The 22615-nt window shown below is 42.9% G+C and overlaps 1 protein-coding gene across 2 annotated transcripts in view; it reads left to right on the top strand.

The window, feature by feature from the left end:
- RRAGD (Ras-related GTP binding D) overlaps positions 1–22615 on the top strand; it is a 50012-nt gene that overhangs the window by 24420 nt on the left and 2977 nt on the right. For both annotated transcript variants that reach the window (XM_013992680.2, NM_001243623.1), the window contains 4 exon segments: positions 5903–6102; positions 7296–7410; positions 8631–8773; positions 13942–14090. In XM_013992680.2, coding sequence (XP_013848134.1) covers positions 5903–6102; positions 7296–7410; positions 8631–8773; positions 13942–14090 — 607 coding nt within the window.

Raw genomic sequence — 22615 nt, 5'->3', positions numbered from 1 at the left:
TAGCCCCTGCCTTCCTGCCTCAGGTCAGCCAGCACCATAAATCAGGGAACTTGGAGCCCAAGGGGATCGGTGTGAACAAGCCGCTGGTCAGAAGGGGAGGCTCCAGGAACTTCACGCTCCTCTGTCTCATCCAAGCTTCCTTTGCTCCCTGAGTCATGAGGCCGCTGTTTCTGTAGCTATTGAACTAGGCAGCAACAGTAGTAGCCTTACCCCTGGGTAAGTCGATTCCAACCCTGACTCATTAAGATAGTGGCTTATTTAATACTTTAATACCATGTTATGTGTACACAGCAATTTACACTTAAGGAATTCAAATTGCCAGTGCAACTCTCAGGTGCTGGTAATATGGCTTTAATGTGGCTAAAATAGACATACTTGCCTTTTTTTTTTTTCCTAGAACATGCAGAAGTTCTAGGGCTAGAGATTGAACCCACACCATAGCAGTGACAGTGCCAGGTCCTTAACCACTGAGCCACGAGGGAACTCCATACTTTAAAAAAATTGTAATCATAGACAACTTACATTTGTAAGTTAGTGGCTTTATCATTCTATTCAGTTTATTTATTTTATTTTTCATTTTTTGGCTGCACCTGTGGCATGTGGAAGTTCCTGGGCCAGGGATCAAAGCCATGCCGCAGTAGCAACCCAAGCTGTTGCAGTGACAGTGCCTTAAACCACTTAACCAGGATCCATAACCCACTGCATCACAAGAGAATGCCATACTTGCCTGTTTTTAAATTGTAGCTGCAATTTTTTTTATTTTTAAAATTTATTTTATTCGAATTCAAGCCACAGCTGCAGCCTACACCATAGTTACAGGCAATGCTGGATCCTTCACCCACTGCAGCACAGTGGGAACTTCTATTTGGTTTTAATTTTGCCTGAACACAAAACGTGGACCTTCCGTTTGTGTTGGTAAATGTGTTGTTTTATTTGGTTTCTTGGTTTGTTGTGTTTTATTTTGGCCATGGGGCAGAGAAAGGCGTAAGAGTAAGAACTAGATCATTTTAAGTTACACTTTTATTTATTATTTATTTATTTATTTATTTTTTGGTCTTTTTTTTTTTTGCTATTTCTTGGGCCGCTCCCTTGGCATATGGAGGTTCCCAGGCTAGGGGTTGAATCGGAGCTGCAGCCACCGGCCTACGCCGGAGCCACAGCAACGCGGGATCCAAGCCGCGTCTGCAACCTACACCACAGCTCATGGCAACGCCGGATGGTTAACCCACTGAGCAAGGCAGGGACCGAACCCGCAACCTCATGGTTCCTAGTTGGATTCGTAAGTTACACTTTAAAAAAGTAAGGGAGTTCCTGTCGTGGCGCAGTGGTTAACGACCATGAGGTTGCGGGTTCGATCCCTGCCCTTGCTCAGTGGGTTATGGATCCAGTGTTGCCGTGAGCTGTGGTGTAGTTTGCAGACGCGGCTCGGATTCCGCGTTGCCGTGGCTCTGGCGTAGGCCGGTGGCTACGGCTCCGATGTGACCCCTAGCCTGGGAACCTCCATATGCCGGGGGAGCGGCCCAAGAAATAGCAAAAAGACAAAAAAAAAAAAAAAAAAGTAGGAAAAGAAGTTCCTATTGTGCCCCAAACGGTTGTGAACCTGACTAGTATTCATGAGGATGCAGGTTTATCCTGGCCTAGCTCAGTGGGTTAAGGACCTGGAGCTGCCATGAGCTGTGGTGTAGGTCGAAGATGCGGCTCCAATTCAACCCCTAGCCTGGAAGCTTCCGTATGCTGTGGGTGTGGGTCTAAAAAGACCAAAAAATTAAAAAAAAAAAAGTAGGAAAAGACATTGAGAGTTCTCATTTACTCAAAATAAGGAATCGTTAAATAAGCAATTTCAGAGTCTAATATACTTTTCTATTGCAAGCAGACTGTAAAAATCACATTTGTGGGTATCTTTCCTTGATATGATTTCGAGCAGTAAACAAAACCAAACTTGAGGGAAGTGTCTTGGCAGCTCTCGAATGTCACTGCCTGTATTTCCAAGCAGTGCTCTGTTCGTCTGACACCTCATATTTTTATTTTTCGCTTGTGCATTCCTCACAATCACAGGACTGCCAGATAAATATATCACCAAGGAGAAAATGTATCCTCACAGAATGTTGCAAAATAAAGAGAATGAAAGCACCAGGAATGGTTTCCCGTGAGCTACGTGTGTGACACCGCCAGCCCCCCCGGCACAGCCTACAGAATGTGCCACATCTCCAGGGCCATCCTCGGCCCCCCCAAAGCCATTTCACACATGCTAGGACCCAAAAGAAGAGTGTCAGCTTGACCCACATTGGTGATGGTGACTTGCCTAGACCTAATTTTCGAATAGAAACTAAGTATCATAGTTTTACTTTTTAAAATTTGTTATAGAGGATGATAAACACAGTAGAAAAAAAAATTCACAGTTCCTTTGCTCTAATACATCATACTTCTTTTTGATGTCATTTTTAGCCCTTGTAGAGCTGTGCTAGGTTATCAGTTTGTTGGTAATCAGACCATTTTATATGCTTGGCAGGAAAGTTTAGAGGAGCGATTTCTAATTTGTGCTACTCTCTTGACCTTGGCTAGTTTTGCTCACAGACATGTGCTCTTAACCTTTCTCCTCAGTTAGAGGCAGAAGTAATAGGACTTTCTGAAGTGTAATTTACATACAATAAAATGCACTCATTTTAAGTGAGTGACCTTCTAACCATCTCACCATCAAGGTAGAGAATGCTTTTTCTTTTCTTTTTTTTTCTTTTCTGGTCTTTTTAGGGCACACTTGTGGCATATGGAAGTTCCTGGGCTAGGGAATTGGAGCTACAGCTGTAGGCCTATACTACAGCTGCAGCAATATGGAATCTGAGCCACATTTGTGTCCTACACAGCAGCTTGCAGCAATACCAGATCCTTAATCCACTGATTGAGGCCAGGGATCAAACCCGCATCCTCATGAATGCTAGTGTTCTTAACCCACTGAGCCACAATGGGAACTCCAACGTAGAGTATATTCCTACCACTCTGAAAGCTTCCTTTGTGTCCTTTCTCTGATGTGATGTGCTTTCTGTCACTGTAGGGTAGTTTCCCTTTTCTAGAATTTCTATATGTGAAATTGTACAGCAATGACTTTAATTTTTACATGAGATATTGTAAGGTATTCAAAAAGTTCCACAGGAGTTCCCTGGTGGCTCAGCAGGTTAAGGATCTCATGTTGTCACTGCTGTGGCTTGGGTTTGATCCCTGGCCCAGGAATTGCATGCCATGGGCACAGCCAAAACAAAAAAAAAGTGCTGCAAATTATCAATTATCAATCTAGAATTTTCCTGAAGGATGAGAAAAACTCTGCTCTTTTCCCTCACTTCATAGTTTCCTATTAGTATCTTTAATAATTTGATTTATCCAAAGACTAGGGATATAGTTTTATTCATTTGGTTTGGGGAATATGAGAATGCCAAGAAGACATCCCCTGTTTTATTGGCTTTCTTTATTTGTCCAGATTTGGAGTCAGAATAAGGGGTGAAAAGCCCTTTAAATTTTGTCCTGAAAATCCCTTTCCCTTTGTTGCTATAAAAACAAAACCCACTCACATCCTTTGAATGGCAGCAATGAAGAGACTCAACAACACTGGGTGTTGGTGAGAGTCTGGAGCCTCATGGACTCTAACACATTATCCAGTCAAGTTCAAGATGCTCATTCCTATGACCCGACAAGCCTGCCTTCAGGATAAGCCCTAAGAAACTCGCAAACAGGCACAGAGATGTGTGCGTGAGACTGTCCCCACTATCACTGTCAGAACTAGCACATAACTGGAAACATTCTGAATGTCCATCAACTGGCAACTAAATGATAAATTATAGACCATCCACACAATGGAATTTTATAGAGCTGTTAATAGGAATTATACTCTAGAGTTATGTGCTTCAGCAAAGGCACAATGGAATTTTATAGAGCTGTTAATAGGAATTATACTCTAGAGTTATGTGCTTCAGCAAAGGCGAATCTCACTGAGGTTGTGTGAGTGAAGAAGGCAAACTGTAATACTCCTGCAAGCCGATATTTCTGTAAATTTTAGAACAATGTAAGTGAATTCTGTGTGTTGCTTAGGGACACATGTATGTAGTCATGTATAAAGAAGTAGGTAAGTGATAATAAATTCTGAGTCAGGGTAGGGGTTACCTCTGGAGTGGTGGAGGTGGAGTGATGGAGTGGGCCTGGAAGATGGGGAGAAACACAGGGCTTCAGTGTCTAATATTTGATTCCTTTTTTTTTTTTTCTCATCTTTTTGCCTTTTCTAGGGCCGCACCTTCAGCATATGGAGGTTCCCAGACCAGGGGTCTAATCGGAGCTATAGCTGCCAAGCCTACGCCACAGCCACAGCAACTCGGGATCCGAGCTGCGTCTGCAACCTACACCACAGCTCACAGCAATGCTGGATCCTTAACCCACTGAGCGAGGCCAGGGATCGAACCTGTGTCCTCATGGATGCTAGTCAGATACGTTTCTGCTGCACCACAATGGGAACTCCCAGATGGTAAATATTTAAGGCTTTGTGAACCGTGCTGTCTGAGGAATTTCCATAGAGGAAAGCCACTCAACTCTGCCATTGTCCCTAAAAGCAGCCATAGGTAATATACAAACAAGTGAGGGAGACTGTGATCCAATAACATTTTACTTACAAACAGTAGGTGAACCCAGTTTGACCTGAGGGCATGGTTTGCTGACCTCTGCTCTAGACCAGTGGTTCTTTTTTTTTTTTTTTTGTCTTTTTGCTATTTCTTTGGGCCGCTCCCGCGGCATATGGAGGTTCCCAGGCTAGGGGTCGAATCGGAGCTGTAGCCACCGGCCTACGCCAGAGCCACAGCAACTCGGGATCCGAGCCACGTCTGCAACCTACACCACAGCTCATGGCAACGCCGGATGGTTAACCCACTGAGCAAGGGCAGGGACTGAACCCGCAACCTCATGGTTCCTAGTCGGATTCGTTAACCACTGCGCCACGACGGGAACTCCTAGACCAGTGGTTCTTAAGGTTTTTCCGCCTGGCTCCTTCCCCATCCTCCCAGTGACCCATATCATGTTTTCATCTCTAATTGTTCATTACAGTTCACTAAGAGACTCGAAATCTGGGAGGAACAGTATCCAAGGGAATGTCCTGGGTGGTGTGGGATCATTTTCAATTCATAAAATTGCAACTCAGGGAGTTCCCTGGTGGCCTAGTGGTTAGAACTTGGCCCTTTCACCACTGCGGCCCGGGTACAATTCCTGGTCTGGGAACCAAGATCCCACATCAAGCCACTGCACACCAAGGCCAAAACAAAAAACAAACCAAAAAGCCCACCCACTGCAACTCTGATCTTTATGGCTGTCATCAAGCTAAATTGTAACTGTATTATTCTGTCCTTTCCTTCTCATTTCTTTGTTAATGAAACTGAAGTTTTCAGTCTTGATTTCTATGGAACCAGCTTTTATTTGGACTTTTGCAAAATATTTTGGGGGGTTGTGTCCATATGGTTTTTATATTAAGTGTGTCTGGAAGATAAAAATGGTACCTATGAGGTGAAGTGATGGATTGGTCAATTAGTCTGACTGGGAGGAATCATTTCACAATGGATACATACATCAAACATTATGTTGTGGAGTTCTCTGGTGGCTCAGTGGGTTAAGGATCCAACATTGTCACTGCTGTGGCTTAAGTCACTGCTGTGGCACACAGGTTTGAGCCCTGGCCCAGGAACTTCTGCATCCCATGGGCATGACTTAAAAAAGCCAAACCAAAAAACCCGTTATGTTGTACCCTTTAACCTTAAATATAGGCATTGTTTGTCAATCATACCTCTGTAAAGCTGGGGGAAAAAGACTGTGTGGAAGGCAGTTTGGAAGGTTCCAGAAGCAAAGCGGCCTCCCTGACAGGAGTGTGGTTTGTTCCTAGGATGATTACATGGAGGCCCTGGCCAGGCTCCACCTCACAGTGACCAGGGCCTACAAAGTGAACACCGACATCAACTTTGAGGTATTTATACACAAAGTGGATGGTCTGTCAGATGACCACAAAATTGAAACCCAAAGAGATATTCACCAGAGGGCAAACGATGACCTTGCAGATGCTGGATTAGAAAAAATTCACCTCAGGTGAGAACAGAAACCCTTCAGGGATGGCAGGGGGCCAGAGTTGTCATGAGTGGTTTGGCTTGGGCAGTAACTTACCTGTGTGCCCTGTTTTGTTTGTAGACATTGGGGTAGTATTGGGGAAAAGCAAGCTTTGCATGGCCAACTCCAATCTTTGGGGAAGGTGGTGGGATTTAAAAAAATCCTTTTAGGAGTTCCCTGGTGGCTCAGTGGGGTAAGGATCCCATGTTGTCACTGCTGTGGCTTGGGTTGAATCCCTGGCCTGGGAGCTTTCACATGCCGCAGGCCTGGCCAAAAAAAAAAAGAAAAAAAGAAAAAAGATCTTTTTTGACCAGAGGTCAAAAGCTAAAGTTCTCCTTGTATGAAAAACAACAGAAAACCCATGAACTTAATCCAGGAAGTTAATTGGTGTGGAGTTTACTATTATAGACAGTATCTATAATCATAAGTAAAGGAGAACTCTGAAAATAATTCAAATAGAAATAAATACTCACAGAGGAAAGCCACTTTTCTATAATTTTTCTAGGGTAGTATGTCTATGCATCATTCCTTTTGCAAATTGGAAAAATGAAAAGATTAGATGCTTCAGTATTAATGATTTAACTGTGACTAACCTGAGCTTATCTGGTGTGGATTCGCTTGCAGAAAATAAGGAAACTGATGTGGGCACATGTAGCTGCATTTTTTTTTTTTTTTTTTTTTGTCTTTTTAGGGCTACACCCGCGACATATGGAAGTTCCCAGTCTAGGGGTCCAATCGGACTGTAGCTGCTGGCCTACGCCACAGCCACAGCAATGAGGGATCCAAGCCACATCTGCAGCCTACACCACAGCTCACAGTGAAGCTGGATCCCTAACCCACTGAATAAGGCCAAGAATCGAACTCAAAACCTCATGGTTCCTAGTCAGATTCATTTCCACTGCGCCACAGCGGGAACTCCTGTAGCTGCATTTTTAAGTCTTCTGGTCCAGCCAGTCAGCAGATGAGAATGGGCACAGTGCTTGTTTTGGGAGAGTTGGGAAGGAATGACTTGTTGTTGTTTTTTTTTTTGGCCAAGGTTGTTTTGAATTCTGAAGGGGACTAGAATGTGTGCGTAAGAACTGTAGTAAACACAGATACTGGTGTTAGGACATAGCCTAGACAGTCTGTTCCTCGGTCAAAGGTAAAAGGTGATGAAATATTGTTTCATTTTTCAGCTTTTATCTGACAAGCATATATGACCATTCAATATTTGAAGCTTTTAGCAAAGTGGTTCAGAAACTGATTCCACAGCTCCCCACTCTGGAGAATTTGCTAAACATCTTTATCTCGGTAAGTAAATAATACTGTCCTGTTAGAATCATTTGCAGAATTTGAGTGAAAACAATTTTTTTTTTTTTCTTTTTGGCTGCCCTACGGCATATGGAATTCTTGGGCCGGGGATCAAATCTGAGCCACAGCTGCCGGATCCTTTAACCCACCGTGCTGGGCCATGGATTGAACCTTGCCTCCTGGTGCTGCAGAGATGCCGCCAATCCCATTGTGCCACAATGGGAACTCCAAAAGAACTATCTTATTTCTACTTGCTCTTGCAGCATTTCAAAGTTGCTGGAATATTACTTTTGAAGCTTGCTCCTACACAGTTGGTTTAGGTCCTTTCAGATGTAACTCCCCCAAAGATTCTTGTGCTTCACTGGTATAATCGGAATGTTTATTCAAGTTGAGGCAATTATTTAATGGTAATAGAGCTCTACCAGAGGTAGGGAGCATAAACGTTGATTTTGGCTGTAAGAGATATACTGTTGCGTTTTTAAAAATAAGTTTAGCCCTGTGAATGATGTGTTGGCTAGCTATGTCCTAAAAACCACCAGCAGCAGGCTCCACTATTTAGAGTTAAGGCAGACCTTTGGTTGTTTTCACATGGATTCTCATTGCACAATTTGGAGTTGGTTTAGATTTTTTTAAATCCATTTTTATTTTATTTAATTAATTTATTTTTTGCTTTTTAGGGCCGCACCTGAGGCATATGGAAGTTCCCAGGCTAGGGGTTGAATCGGAGCTACAACTGCCAGCCTACGCCATAGCCCCAGCAACCCAGGATCTGAGCCATGTCTGTGACCTACACCATAGCTCAGGGCAACGCCAGATCCTTAACCCACTGAGCGAGGCCAGGGATTGAACCCCGCAACCTCATGCTTCCTTGTCGGATTCGTTTCCGCTGTGCCACAATGGAAACTCCCATTTTTATTTTAAAATGAGTAAAATTCATGTTTTTACTAGGCCTTTTTCCTAATTGCAGGTACAACTCTGAGAGTCTGGAAATGCCATCTAATTTGTTTACCTAAAGTGAATAATTCATGATAATCCCAGTTTTCGTTTCTTGTGCAAGTCCATTATAAAGACGTTTCTGACAGTGAGGTTTAAATCATAATAAAACGGAACAGCCTAGACTCGCTTGTATTTTACACTGAGGATGGCATATAATTTTATGTAACTATGATGTGCCCTGAAATCAGCTGTCCCTTTAAGGCAGTATCTTCTTTTTGTTTCAGAATTCTGGAATTGAAAAGGCGTTTCTCTTTGATGTGGTCAGTAAAATTTATATTGCAACAGATAGTACCCCCGTGGATATGCAAACTTATGAGCTGTGCTGTGATATGATCGATGTGGTTATTGACATTTCTTGTATTTATGGGTAAGTAAAACATTCTGAAAGGCTACGGTAGAGCCGTACTTCTCTCCCATAACCTTTGAGACATTTGCACTTCTTTATGTGATCTTAATGCTTTTATTTGAAATGAGATCTACAAATACACTATTTAGTATAGCATAAATATAACAAAAAATTATTGAGTAAATACCTGGTATTTTGCTAATAATTTTGTTGCCTACATTGTATCAGTAAATTCTCCATTATTCCATGAGGTGGGAATTGCTACCCCACATTTTACAGATGGGGAGACTGAGGTTCAGAGTGGTTACATTTCTAACCCCTGCTCACACTGTCAGTAAAGGATGGAATTAGTATTTGAATTCAAGTCTGATTCCTGGTTCCTCTAGACTGAAAGATCTGTCATTATATCATAATGTCATATACACTTGAGGGAAAGTACTAGAGTCCTTGTATTCTGCATAAATATCTCATGTTAATCATGGTTCTGTTATCTTCATTACAAAATATAACTGCTAAGTTGTTGTTTTTTCCAATATACTTTTTTTTTTTTTTTTTAAATCTTTTTTCAGGAGGTTCCCAGGCTAGGGGTCCAATTGGAGCTGCAGCCACTGGCCAATGCCAGATCCGAGCCACACCTGCGACTTACACCACAGCTCTCGGCAACGCCGGATCCTTAACCGACTGAGCAAGGCCAGGGATCGAACCTGCAACCTCACGGTTCCTAGCTGGATTCATTCTGCTGCACTGTGACAGGAACTCCTCAATATACTTTAGATTATCTTCTACTGTGGGCAGCAGAGAGCTATAAAACTAAGCAAACATTACTTGATTATTATGGTCTTACCTTCTTAGAAAGCAGAACTTCTTGTACATTCAAAATAATATAAAAGGAGGAGTTCCCATTGTGGCTTAGCAGTAATGAACCCGACTAGTATCCATGAGGATGCAGGTTCAATCCCTGGCCCCATGCAGTGGGTTAAGGATCCAGCATTGCCGTGAGCTATGGTGTAGGTTGCAGCACGGCTTGGATCTTGGGTTGCTGTGGCTCTGGTGTAGGCTGGCAGCTGCAGCTCTGATTAACCCCCCTAGCCTGGGAACTTCCATATGCCGTGGGTGCAGCCCTAAAACGACAAACACCAAAACAAAACCCAAAAAACAAAAACAAACAAAAATAATATAAAATAAACAAGAGGTGGGGGACATTGATTTTGTTACCAGACATAGCAGCAACAATTCCACATAAGTATGGAGAGCGAGTGGGTGTGAACCAGTATGTCTTTCTTCTTTTTTGTCTTTTTGCCATTTCTTGGGCTGCTCCCGTGGCATATGGAGGTTCCCAGTCTAGGGGTTGAATCAGAGCTGTAGCCGCCGGCCTGCACCAGAGCCACAGCAACTCAGGATCCGAGCCGCGTCTGCGACCTACACCACAGCTCACAGCAACGCCGGATCCTTAATCCACTGAGCAAGGCCAGGGATCGAACCCACAACCTCATGGTGCCTAGTCGGATTCGTTAACCACTGCACCACCGCAGGAACTCCAGTGTCTTTCTTCTTAAGACATCAAGTTGCTACTGTCTGTTTATGCTGGATCTTACATTCTCACCAGTCGTGGATGAGGTAAAGCTTTTCTTCCTCTTTCCTCACTGACCATGATACACTTTACACAGCCTCCTCTGCCAGCTTCCGGGGGAGTCTCCAGTCGCACCATTTCTCTCTTTTCCTCAGCCCAGACTCTTTCTATTACTCAGACATGCACACACACGGTCCCCTCCATTATGACATAGGGAAAGCGATTCTTAGCTCACAGGACTGTAATGAGGATGAACTATCGTTAGGCTTCCCCTGGTGGACCCCGGGGATAAACATAGCTGGTTGTTGTTGTTATTATTACTGCTCCTCCTTCTCCTCCTCCTATTGCTAAACAGGGCTCTCCAGCTTTAGAAAAAGACCCTTTCCCAAGGTCTGCAGTGTTCGCTTGCTTTTAATCTGTAAGTGGATGACCTTGAAATAGTCCTGGAAGCTGAAAGTACCCTGATTACAGTCTAGCTGGCTGTCGTAATCAAATACAATGAACAACACAATTAATCTGGCACATATTTAATGATGTGCATAATCGTTATTTTGTCGTTTGGTAATTAGGACATAAGTGGTATGTTGTTGGTGTAAATGATGTTAATCAGAGTTACTTTGATCCAGCTAAAACAAACACGGGGTGGGGGGGTAGGCAGGAGCAGGGCCTGGCTGTCAGATTGTTTTTCTGTGGTGGAGTGCAGTGTTCTTGGGAACCTGCCCGGTTCAGTAGGAACCAGTCTGAGTCTGGGTCACAAATGGGGCGTGGGTTCTGGGGTTTCTTGAGCCTGTCTGCTGGAGCTGCCATGAGCCAGCTCAGGTGACCTTCTGGGGGTGGCTGGGGATGCAGCCCAGGAAGTAGGCGGCCCTGTAATTGGAGACCCTGGAAGCAGGTGCCCTGGTGCCTCCTTCCCGTCTGTTTAGAAATCTCAGCTGGGATTCTGAAAACCTATATACTGTTAAAGATAAGGGAAAAAGTATAGGAGGGGCTCCTTTGCCTGTGAGGAAAATATGGGAGTTCCTGTTGTGGCTCAGTGGCTTATGAACATGACTAGCATCTAGGAGGATGCAGGTTCGATCCCTGGCCCTGATTAGTGGGTTAAGGATCCGGTGTTGCCATGAACTGTGGTTCGCAGATGCGGCCGGGATGCTGTGCTGATGTGATTGTGGTGTAGACCGGCAGCTGTAGCTCCAATTAGACCCCTAGCCTGGGAATTTCCATATACCATGGGTGCAGCCCTAAAAAGACTAAAACAAACAAACAAAAAACAAAAAACAAAAAAAAAAGAAAAGAAAAGAAAAAAGAAAGGATACTTAATTCTGATTACATCAGCATCTTCAGAGGGCCCAGTTTAGATCACAAAGGCCATATTAATAATGATAATAGCAGTTAACATTCATTGTGTGTTTTATATGCTCTCACACTACACTTAGTGCTATATATGTATTATTTCATTGCATTAGGAAAGTTTGAAATAATTACTGTTACCATACAGATGAGGCTCAAAGAAGTTACTCAGTTTGCCCAAGTTTATAGAGTAAATAAGAGAGCTGAGATGCAAACCCAAGTCATCCGTGTTTGCAGGCCACACTTTTTCTTCAATAGACCAATATATTTATTAACTTTTTATTTTGAAAAAATTTCAAATCTCTAGCAACTGTGCAAGAATAGTACAGTGAACTCCTATATATACCCTTTACTAGGATTCATCAATTTTTATCAGTTTGCCCTATTTGCTTTTTCTAGTGCAGTTAGCCCTCTGTGTGGGTTCCACACTCACAGATTCAAGCAACCAGAGGATTGAAAGCGTTCAGGAAAAAATTTCAGAAAGTTTCAAAAAGCACAACTTGAGGAGTTCCCATTGTGGCAAAGTGGTTAACGAATCTGACTAGGAACCACAAGGTTTCGGGTTCGATCCCTGGCCTTGCTCAGTGGGTTAAGGACCCGGCGTTGCCGTGAGCTGTGGTGTGGGTTGCAGACGCGGCTCGGATCCCATGTTGCTATGGCTCTGGTGTAGGCTGGTGGCGACAGCTCCGATTAGACCCCTAGCCTGGGAACCTCCATATGCCACAGGTGCAGCCCTAGAAAAGACAAAAAAAAAAAAAAAGAACACACTCTGGCAACTGTTTACAAAGAATTTTCATTGTCTTACGAATTATACGTTATCTAGAGATGATGTAAAGTATATGGGAGGATGCGTGTAGGTTGTATACTAATGGTAAGCCATTTTATTTTATTTTATTTTTGAGATTTTTTTGGGCTGTTCCCATGGACATGGAGGTTCCCAGGCTAAGGGTCAAATCAGAGCTGTAGCCATCAACCTACGCCAGAGCCACAGCAACTCGGGATCCGAGCCGAGTCTGCAACCTACACCACATCTCACGGCAGCGCCAGATCCTTAACCCATTGAGCAAGGCCAGGGATCGAAGCCGAAACCTCATGGATCCTAGTTGGATTCATTAACCACTGGGCCATGACAGGAACTCCAGGCCATTTTAAATAAAGGACTTGAGCATCTGTGGATTTGGGTATCTACTGGGGGGACACCACCACCACTGAGGGATTACTGTACAAGTTTGCTTTTGCTGAACTATTTGGGACTAAGTTGAAAACATCATGATTCTTTTTTTTTTTTTTTACCTTTTTTTTTTGTGTTTTTAGGGCCGCACCTGCAGCATATGGAGGTTCCCAGGCTAGGGGTCTAATTGTAGCCGCAGCCACTGGCCTATGCCAGAGCCACAGCAACACGGGATCCGAGCTGCGTCTGCAACCTACACTACAGCTCACGGCCACGCCAGATCGTTAACCCACTGAGCAAGGCCAGGGATCGAACCCGGAACCTCATGGTTCTTAGTCGGATTCGTTAACCACTGAGCCACGATGGAACCCGGAACCTCATGGTTCTTAGTCGGATTCGTTAACCACTGAGCCACGATGGGAACTCCCAAAGACATTTTCTTAAAGGACCACAGTCAACATGGCTATATTAGTCTATTATCTAATGTAGAGTCCATTTTCAAATTTTACCAAAGGTCCCAATTCTGTCCTTTTTTTTTTGGCCTTGCCTGGGCAAGGGATGGAACCTCCCTCTGGACCCCAGTTGCTGCAGTGACAATGCTGGATCCTTAACCTGCTGCACCTCAAGAGAACCCTCCAATTCTATCTTTTATAGCAGTTTCTACCTGGATCCAGGATCTAGCCCAGGATTTGGCTGCCATATCCCTTTAGGCTGCCTTATCTTGGATCAGTTCTTCACCCCTTCTTAGTCTTTCATCAAGTCATGCTTTTGACAGTCCAGATATTCTGGAAACAGGAACCCTCTGTGGGCCATGAATGGAGAAAGAGTAGCCTCCATCCCTCACCTGTGTTCCTCAGGTGCCTGGAGAGTTGCTCAGCTGTCACACGGGCCACTCAGTGTGTCAGTAGGAAAGTGATGATCATACACTGTGTACATTCTTGTGATTGGGTGTTTCTGAGATCTTTAACTAGAAGGCACTGTTAATGTAAACTCCTTATTATGATTATCATTGTCTGTGGGAAAGCCAGTCTTTGACACTGGAGTACAAATTATAATTCTTTCTCAATGGTCAAATATGTTTTGGTTTCTGTCCCCATTTAGTCTCAAAGAAGATGGAGCAGGAACCCCCTATGATAAGGAATCAACAGCCATTATAAAGCTGAATAATACAACAGTTCTTTATTTAAAAGAGGTGACAAAGTTCCTGGCTCTTGTTTGCTTTGTCAGAGAAGAAAGCTTTGAAAGAAAAGGTAATTTGTGTGTGTGTGTGTGTGTGATTTAAATGAAGCATTTCAATTCAGACGAATACTGCCTTTCCTGCTTGTTGAGGGTGGGTGGACAAAAGCATGCCTCTGGAGCCTTCCGGACTCTAGTCACTGGCCTCCTTGCCTCCTGCCCACATCACTGGGGTTTTGGGATCCAGTGAACCAGCCTGCCCTCTAAGCCATGCAGTGGCCGTGATGCGTCAGTGGAAGCAGACCATCCTCCCAAGGGCCTTGGCTTTTCTGCGCATGAAGCTGGCTGGAGCCTTGTTGCTGGGGTGTGAGGTCTCTTGCCCATGGGAGGGCTAAGTTTTCCCTCTTGCTCCGCACCCTCTAGAAGGTTTTCGGGATCTTGTCACCACTAGTCGTCCCCATATAAACGCTGAAACTCATACAGCCTTAAAGCTAGACTTTATTTATCACTTCTCTTCAGCCTTTGGACATTCTTTAGTCCTAAGACATAGGGATGGCATCGTGATTCCAAAAAGGGAAGACTTGAATATACTTAATACCATCACCAAATATCTTTTTAGGGCCAAATTTAGTTTTATTTTAAAAAACCAAACAAACGGGAAGTTCCCTTCGTAGCTCAGCAGTTCATGAACCTGACTAGGATACATGAGGATGCAGGTTCGATTCCTGGCCTTGCTCAGTGGGCTAAGGATCTGGCATTGCCATGAGCTGTAGTGTAGGTCGAAGACATGGCTCGGATCCCATGTTGCTGTGGCTGTGGTGTAGGCTGGCAGCTGTAGCTCTGATTTGACCCCTAGCCTGGGAACTTCCATATACCACAGGTTCGGCCCTTTTAAAAAGCAAGAAAAACCCCCACAAAACTCAGGAATTCCCCTTGTGGCTCAGTGGTAACAAACTTGACTAATACCCATGAGGACACAGGTTTGATCCTTGGCCTTGCTCAGTGGCCTTGCTTGGTGTGAGCCGTGAGCTGTGGTGTAGGTCGTAACATGGCTCTAATCTGGCTTTCCTGTGGTGTAGGCTGGCAGCTGCAGCTCTGATTTGGTCCCCAGCCTGGGAACTTCCATGTTCAGGTGTGGCTCTAAAAAGACAAAAAGACAAAAAAAAAAAGAAAAGGAAAAAGAAAAAAAGCAATTAGCCTCAAAGATACTCATACTTCCCCTATTATCTAAGCCAGGAAGTACCAGCTTACTGATAGAACTAGAGAGTTTTGCTAGTAATTAGGGGATGTACCTTAAATTCCCAACAAAGGAGCAGTGGTAACATTTTCTGAAATAGCTGTTTTTTTTTTTTTTCATAATAAAAATACTTTGAAAACTTAAGAAAATATAAAGAACAAAATAAAATCACTCAGTTCCACCATCTAAAGCTAAACGCAACCCATGTTAAAATTCTGGGATTTCTTTCTCCTTCCTTTTCTCCCTCCCTCCTGCCCATCTTTTCTTTCTGCCTCCCTTTCTTCCAGAAGAAGTGGTGCCATATTGTCTATAAAGGGTGGTTTTTTTATTTGGCCAAACTTGTGGCATGCAGAGTTCCTGGGCCAAGGATTGAACCAGAGCCATGGCAATGATACAAGCCATTGTTGTGACAATGCTAGATCTTTAACCTGCTGGGCCATCCAGGAACTCCTACTTTGGATTTTTAAAAAAATATATACATAGGTTTTTATCCTGTTGTTTTCACTTATAACAATTTTTTCTTAATTCATTGAGCATGAAAACATAATTTCGATTTTTATTACTTTTTGTTAGAGTAGTAGATTCATTTAGAAAATTTAGAAATAATAAGCAAAAAAGAAATATGGGAGTTCCCATTGTGGCTCAGCAGGTTAAGGACCCATCATTGTCTCCATGAGGATGCGGATTTGATCCTTAGCCTCACTCAGCAGGTTAAGGATCGAGCATTGCCACAAGCTGCAGCATAGACTTTCCCTTGCAGCTCCGATTCAACCCCTAGCCTGGAAACTTCCATATACCGTAGGTGGGGCTGTTAAAAAAAAAAGAAGGAAAGAAGTAATTATTGATAAGCTTTTCTCTCACATAATCACTCTTTGTATTTTCTGTATAACTTTCTAATCTTTTTCATAGATATGTATTCTCTCTATATATGTGGGATTTATATACTAAATACTACTTCTTAACTCCCACTTAAATTATTACAGATATATTTTCAATTCACTAAATCTTTTTTTTTTTTTTTTTTTTTTTTTTTTTAGGGCTGCACCCATAGCATATGGAGGTTTCCAGGCTAAGGGTCAAATTGGAGCTTTGGCCGCTGACCTACGCCAGAGCCACAGTAACGCGGGATCTGAGCTGCATCTGCAACCTATACTGCAGCTCATGGCAACGCCGAATCCTTAACCCACTGAGCTAGGCCAGGGATCCAACCTGCGTCCTCATGGATCCTAGTTAGATTTGTTTCTGCTGAGCCATGACGGGATCTCCACTAAATTTTTAACCATATCATTTTGATGATTAGTTTGTACTATTTTTGGAAATTTGTGTTGTTTCTAGAATGTGTTATAAATAATTTATAATGACTTTCTTTTCACTAAATATTTGTGTGCATCTTTGGTTATTTCCTCAGGAAAAACTTTGAAAAAGGAATTACTTAGATTAATGCATTTTGGTGGCTTCTAATGCATATTACCAAAGGTCCTTCAGCAAGATTTTACAGATTTTTGCTACTAAGAGAATATGAGTGTGTCCATTTTGCTGTATTCTTATCAATATTGCATATTAGCAATAAAAAATTGATAGTCAAAAACAAGTTTACATTTTTTCTGCTTCTTAGTGAAGTTGTGTTTTTTTCTGTATTTACTATTACCAACCAAATTGCCTTTTCTGTCCTTGCCCCCAAAACTTTTAATTAATTACCATTAATTAAATGGTATTAATCTTCTATTTTCATCTTGCTAAAAGTAAGAACAGCTTATATAAGGACCATGCCTTGTTTCACTCTCTCAATTTCTAATAATTTTACCCAGACCCAGGAAATAGAAGTGACTTTCTCCCAAGCTCGCACCACCAGTGTATGGCAGTCAGGGCTAAAGATTTCAGAACGAGTGTTGTGTGAGTTGTTTTAAACCTTTATATGTATATTCCCTTGGTTAAAGATAGTTCCAGAATTCATATTTGATGATTAATATTTCATGTGGATTTTGGAAGCTAAGGAAAATGAAAAAAAAAATGCAAATAGTACAACTATGGCCCCCAAACCATCTACGGTGGAAATAAGTCCCAAAATATAGGGTACATTAAAATCAACCTTGGGAAATTGTTTATTTTGAACTGATTTTAGACTTAACAGAAAAGCCGCAAAAATAGTACATAGTTTATATATACTCCTCATCCAGCTTCCCCAAGCGTTAACATCTTACATACTTTAGGACAGTTATCAAAACTAGGGAATTAACGTCGGTATAATACTATTAATGAAACTAACAGACCTTATTCAGATTTCACTACTTTTTCTAAAAATACCCTTTTCCTGTTCCAGGATCCCAAATTGATTTAGTTATTATTTCTCCTAGTTTCTTCCAATTTGTGACAGTCTTTCAGGACCCTGACATTTTTGAAGAGAACTCATCAATTTATTTTGTACAATGTCCTTCAAATTGGGTTTGTCTGATGCTTTCATATAGTTGGAATGAGAAGATGCAGTTTGACTAGAATACCACCCAGAAAGAATGTGTCCTTCTTTGTGTATCATATGTTTGTGATATTGATATGTCTTCTTACTGGTGATGCTGCCCTTGATTTAGTTAAGGTGAGGTCTACTGGGTCTTCCCCCTGGAAAGTTCCTGTCTTTCCTTTTGTAGTTAAGAAATCCTTTCATTTTTAATTAAAAAATTTTTTTTAAATTTTTTGTCTTTTTAGGGCTGCACTCAGCATACGGAAGTTCCCAGGCTAGGGCTCGCATCAGAGCTGTAGCTGTCACCCTGTCATAGCCACAGCCATGCAGGATCTGAGTCATGTCTGCAATCTACACTGCAGCTCAGGGCAATGCCAGATCCTTAACTCACTGAAAGAGGCCAGGGATTGAACCCACCTCCTCATGAATGCTAGTTGTGTTCATTACTGCTGAGCCACAAAGGGAACTCCAGTACTTTCAAACTATGCAAATCCTCTTTCTCCTTACTTTTGCCTGTAATTTTAATGTCCATCTATGGTCGTGGGAGTAAATTTCAGCAGGAATTTATCATATGAATCTTTGGTAAGTTATTACTTAAACCACCTAGGTGGGATCATCTCTGAGGATGGGCAGATTTTGTAGACTATAATCCCAGATATTTGTATTAATGTTTATAACTAAGATATAAATAAATAGGCAGACAAGGTTTAACTCCATCATGTTAATCTTTTTTTTTTTTTTTTTTTAATATCACCCCTGTGGGCATGCAGAAGTTCCCTGGCCAGGGATCAAAACTGTGCCATAGCAGTAACCAGAGCCAAAGCTGTGACAATGCTGACTCCTTAACCTGCTACACCACAAGGAAACTCCTTGTTTGCTTTTCAGGGTGGCCAAACACCATTTGCCTGGGACAGAGGAGAGATTTAAAAAGAGCTTGAAGGGTTCTTGTTGTTGCTCAGCAGGTTAAGAACCTGACATAGTGTCCCTGAGGATGCAGGTTCTATCCCTGGCCTTGCTCTGTGGGTTAAGGATCTGGCAGTGATGTAAGTTGCAGCGTAGGTTGCAGATGCAGCTCAGATCCCATGTTGCTATGGCTGTGGCATAGGCCTCAGCTGCAGCTCTAATTCGACCCCTGTCCTGGGAGCTTCCATATACCACATCAAAAAAAAAAAAAATATATTGATGTTTTACCTGTGCATGAAGTGATTCGATTTTTTTCGCTGCTTGAATCTCAGTCCTGTTGGTGCTAATAATCAACACTTGTTGGCTAACTTGTCATGTTCTTCTCTATTTCATGGATGATCTGACTGCTTTGGCAGAAAGGGGAGGATGAAAAGCAGAAGTGGGATTCTTTGTTGCACAGCATAGGCACCTTGGGAAGGGACGTAGTTAAAAAATATGGGTATCTAGGCCCACCAGCAGACAATTAGAGTAGAATTCCTAGGAGAGGGGCCTGGGGTCTGTTAATTTTTTTAAAAGTTCCCTTGGAGTTCCCATTGTGGTGCAGCGAAAATGAATCCAACTAGTATCCACGAGGATGTGGGTTCAGTTCCTGGCCCTGCTAAGTAGGCTGGGGATCTGGTGTTGCCGTGAGATGTGGTGGAGGTTGCAGACACGGCTCAGGCTCTCGTGGCTGTGGTATAGGCCAGAAGCTGTAGCTTTGATTCGACCCCTAGCTTTGGAACCTCCACATGCCACAAGTGTGGCCATAAAAAGCAAAACAAAACAAAATGAAAAGTTCCCTCGATGTTTTTCACTGAGAGCTACTGAGCCAGAGAAGGACTTGGGGCCATCCCATAACTGTGTGTGATGGTTATTCTGTTCATGTCTCTGTCCCTGTATTTTCAACTACCTTTTATGAAAGAGTTGAAATAAACAGCAAACTCTTTGCATGCTCATCCTTTATAAACCTCAGTTTTGAATTTTCACTTTTACTTGGAGTTTTAAAAACTCCAAATATGGGAGTTCCCGTCATGGCGCATCGGAAATGAATCCGACTAGGAACCATGAGGTTTGGGTTTGATCCCTGGCCTCACTCAGTGGGTTAAGGATCTTCTGTTGCCGTGAGCTGTGGTGTAGGTTGCAGATGCGACTCTGATGACTCTGATCCCACATTGCTGTGGCTCTTGTGTAGGCCTGCGCTACAGTTCCTATTCGACCCCTAGCCTGGAAACTTCCATATGCCACTGGTGAGGCCCTAAAAAGACAAAACAGAAACAAAACTCTAAATGCAACAAAATTACTGTTACTTTTTTCTTTCTTTCTTTTTTTCTTTTGGCCGTGCCTGTGGTATGTGGAAGTTCCCAGGCCAGGGATGGAACCTATGCCACAGCAGTGACCAGAACCACAGCAATGACAACGCCAAAGCCAAGCAGCCTACCAGGGAATTCTCTACTGTTACATTTTAAACATGCAAAAACACAGTTGAGATTTGTCATGAATCACCAGTAGGCTGTGTCCCTGTGGTTTCCCAAGTTCAGTTCTCACTGAGGCGAAGTCCTATGTAGTTAAACTTTCTGCCCAAAGCAGTTGGTTACACATGTAGGGAGAGAATTTTGAGGTGATTCTCACATCTCTTATTCCAAACACTAAATCAAACCATTTATTTGCTTCTTTTTCTTTCTTTCTTTCTTTCTTTCTTTCTTTCTTTCTTTCTTTCTTTCTTTCTTTCTTTCTTTCTTTCTTTCTTTCTTTCAAGTTCATTCTTTATTTGGAAGATGGTTCCAAGAAATATAAGTGAGAAAGTGGGAAATAGGGTAGAAAAGCCATCCACGGTGACAGCTTTATGCTCACTTCAACTGGGGGAGTCTCGGAGAAGCTGTGTAGAAGAAACTCAGAATCTGAAGTTCCCTAGGAGTTCCCATTGTGGCTCAGCAGTAACAAACCTGACTAGTATCCACGAGGATGCGGGTTCAATCCCTGGCCTTGCTCAGTGGGTTAGGGATCCAGCACTGCTGTGACTGTGGTGTAGGCTGGCCGCTGTAGCTCCAATTTCACCCCTAGCCTGGGAACCTCCCACATGCTTCAGGTGCGGCCCTTAAACGCATGGCAAGTAAAGGATTTGTTGTTGTCACTGCTATGGCTCAGGTTACTGCTGTGATGTGGGTTTGATCCCTGGCCTGGGAACTTCTGCATGCCGTGGGGGAGCCAACCAAAAAACCCCCAAACTAAGAATCACCCCCTTTGAGCATTCAAGACTGCAGCCTTTGTCCACCAACTCCCATGCCCCATTGTGTGAGGAGAACCTCAGAAACTTTCATTACCATAGCCCTGGCTAGTACCTGTCTGTATGCAGTTAAGCGAGTTCTGTGGTACTAAAGAAAGCCTCAGGCAGAGAAAGGTACTCATAGCTGGGCTTTATTTTTTATTACTACCCACCCCCCCTTGCCTCACTGGTCTCAAGGAAATCTAGTGTTATTGCATGGTGGTCCCTATCACTGCAGAAGCAGCAGAGGGCGCCACTCAGAAGGTTTCTTGGGCCTGGAAGCTGAGATGGTGTTTCCTCCAGCGCCATCGTCAGTTAGTTATATGACCGCTTTGAAGATTTCTCTCCTTGGCTGGAATCCCAGTTCTTTTTCTTTGGTTGGGGCTGTGGAATCATCATCTGATTGGTGGAAACAGTTTTTTGGCTAGTTATTTTAATAAGTGTAAAAATAGTAAATGGAACCAACTGCCTTATCCTAATTAGTATAAATGTCATGCTGCTCTTAACACTTAGAAATTAATGGTGATGAAAAATGCACTTAGGACCTGATTTATCTTTTACTCTATTTTCATACCACTGATTAATTTCTGAAAATGCAAAAAGATTCTTTCCTATTTCTCCATTTCAAATTTACTTAGGGAGTTCCCTTTGTGGCTCAGTGGTTAACGAACCTGACTAGGATCCATGAGGACATGAGTTCGATCCCTGGCCTTGCTCAGTGGGTTAAGGATCCGGTGTTGGCTGTGAACTGTGGTGTAGGTCACAGACGTGGCTCAGATCCCTCACTGTTGTGGTTGTGGCTAGGCCAGCGTCTACAGCTCCAATTCGACCTCTAGCCTGGGAACTTCCATATGCCTCGGGTGTGGTCCTAAAAAAAACATATATTATTGAGAAACTGAGTGTCATTGGTTGTTGACTTCCTGAGCTCAGAGGTGACCATAACTACTCTAAAATCAGGGTCTTTGTTTTCCCTAGGGGTTATAACAGTGACTTAAATACTTTCTGAGTATCTGTGAAGTAAAAATTGATTGGTTGATTGAATGGTACTATGACCTTGGCATCTCAGCTACACTCCAATCAGGATCTGCCTCCACTTAGAGTCAATTTAATAATGCCTTTGGGGAGGAGTTTCCATTGTGGATCTGTGGTAACGAACCCGAAAAGTATCCACGAAGACTTAGGTTCGATCCCTCGCCTCACTCAGTGGGTTAAAGGATCTCGTGTTGCTGTGGTGTGGGTCACAGGGCTTGGATCCTGCGTTGCTGTGGCTGTGGTATAGACCAGCAGCTACAGCTCCGATTCTACCCCTAGCCTGGGAACTTATGCCTCGGGTGTGGACTTGAAAAGAAAATAATTTGGGGAAAAAATAATAAATATTTCACTGAAGATACATCTTAACTGTGCTTATAATCTTTAATTCTGAAAGATTGAAAAAAGGGCAATTCAACTGGTTTTTCAAATTATTTGGGTCATAGACACCTTTGAAAATGTGGTATATATTCTAGAACCTTTCCTTAGTAAAAATGTATATTCACAAGATTTTGCTTGCAGTCCTGGAAGTTTACTGCAATTCCTGAAGCCCAGCTGCAGACCTCCTAGGAAAATCTTCTAACCTTATGTTAAACCCACTCCTCTACCGCCCCCTACTGGCGTGTCCTTGTCATGTCTGACATGAAAAGACAGATCATTTCCAGATGGCATT

Source organism: Sus scrofa, chromosome 1 (assembly GCF_000003025.6).
Source record: "Sus scrofa isolate TJ Tabasco breed Duroc chromosome 1, Sscrofa11.1, whole genome shotgun sequence".
Classification (NCBI taxonomy): Eukaryota; Metazoa; Chordata; class Mammalia; order Artiodactyla; family Suidae; genus Sus; species Sus scrofa.
The sequence above is the reverse complement of the archived record's forward strand: the minus strand, read 5'-3'. Positions and strand labels throughout refer to the sequence as shown.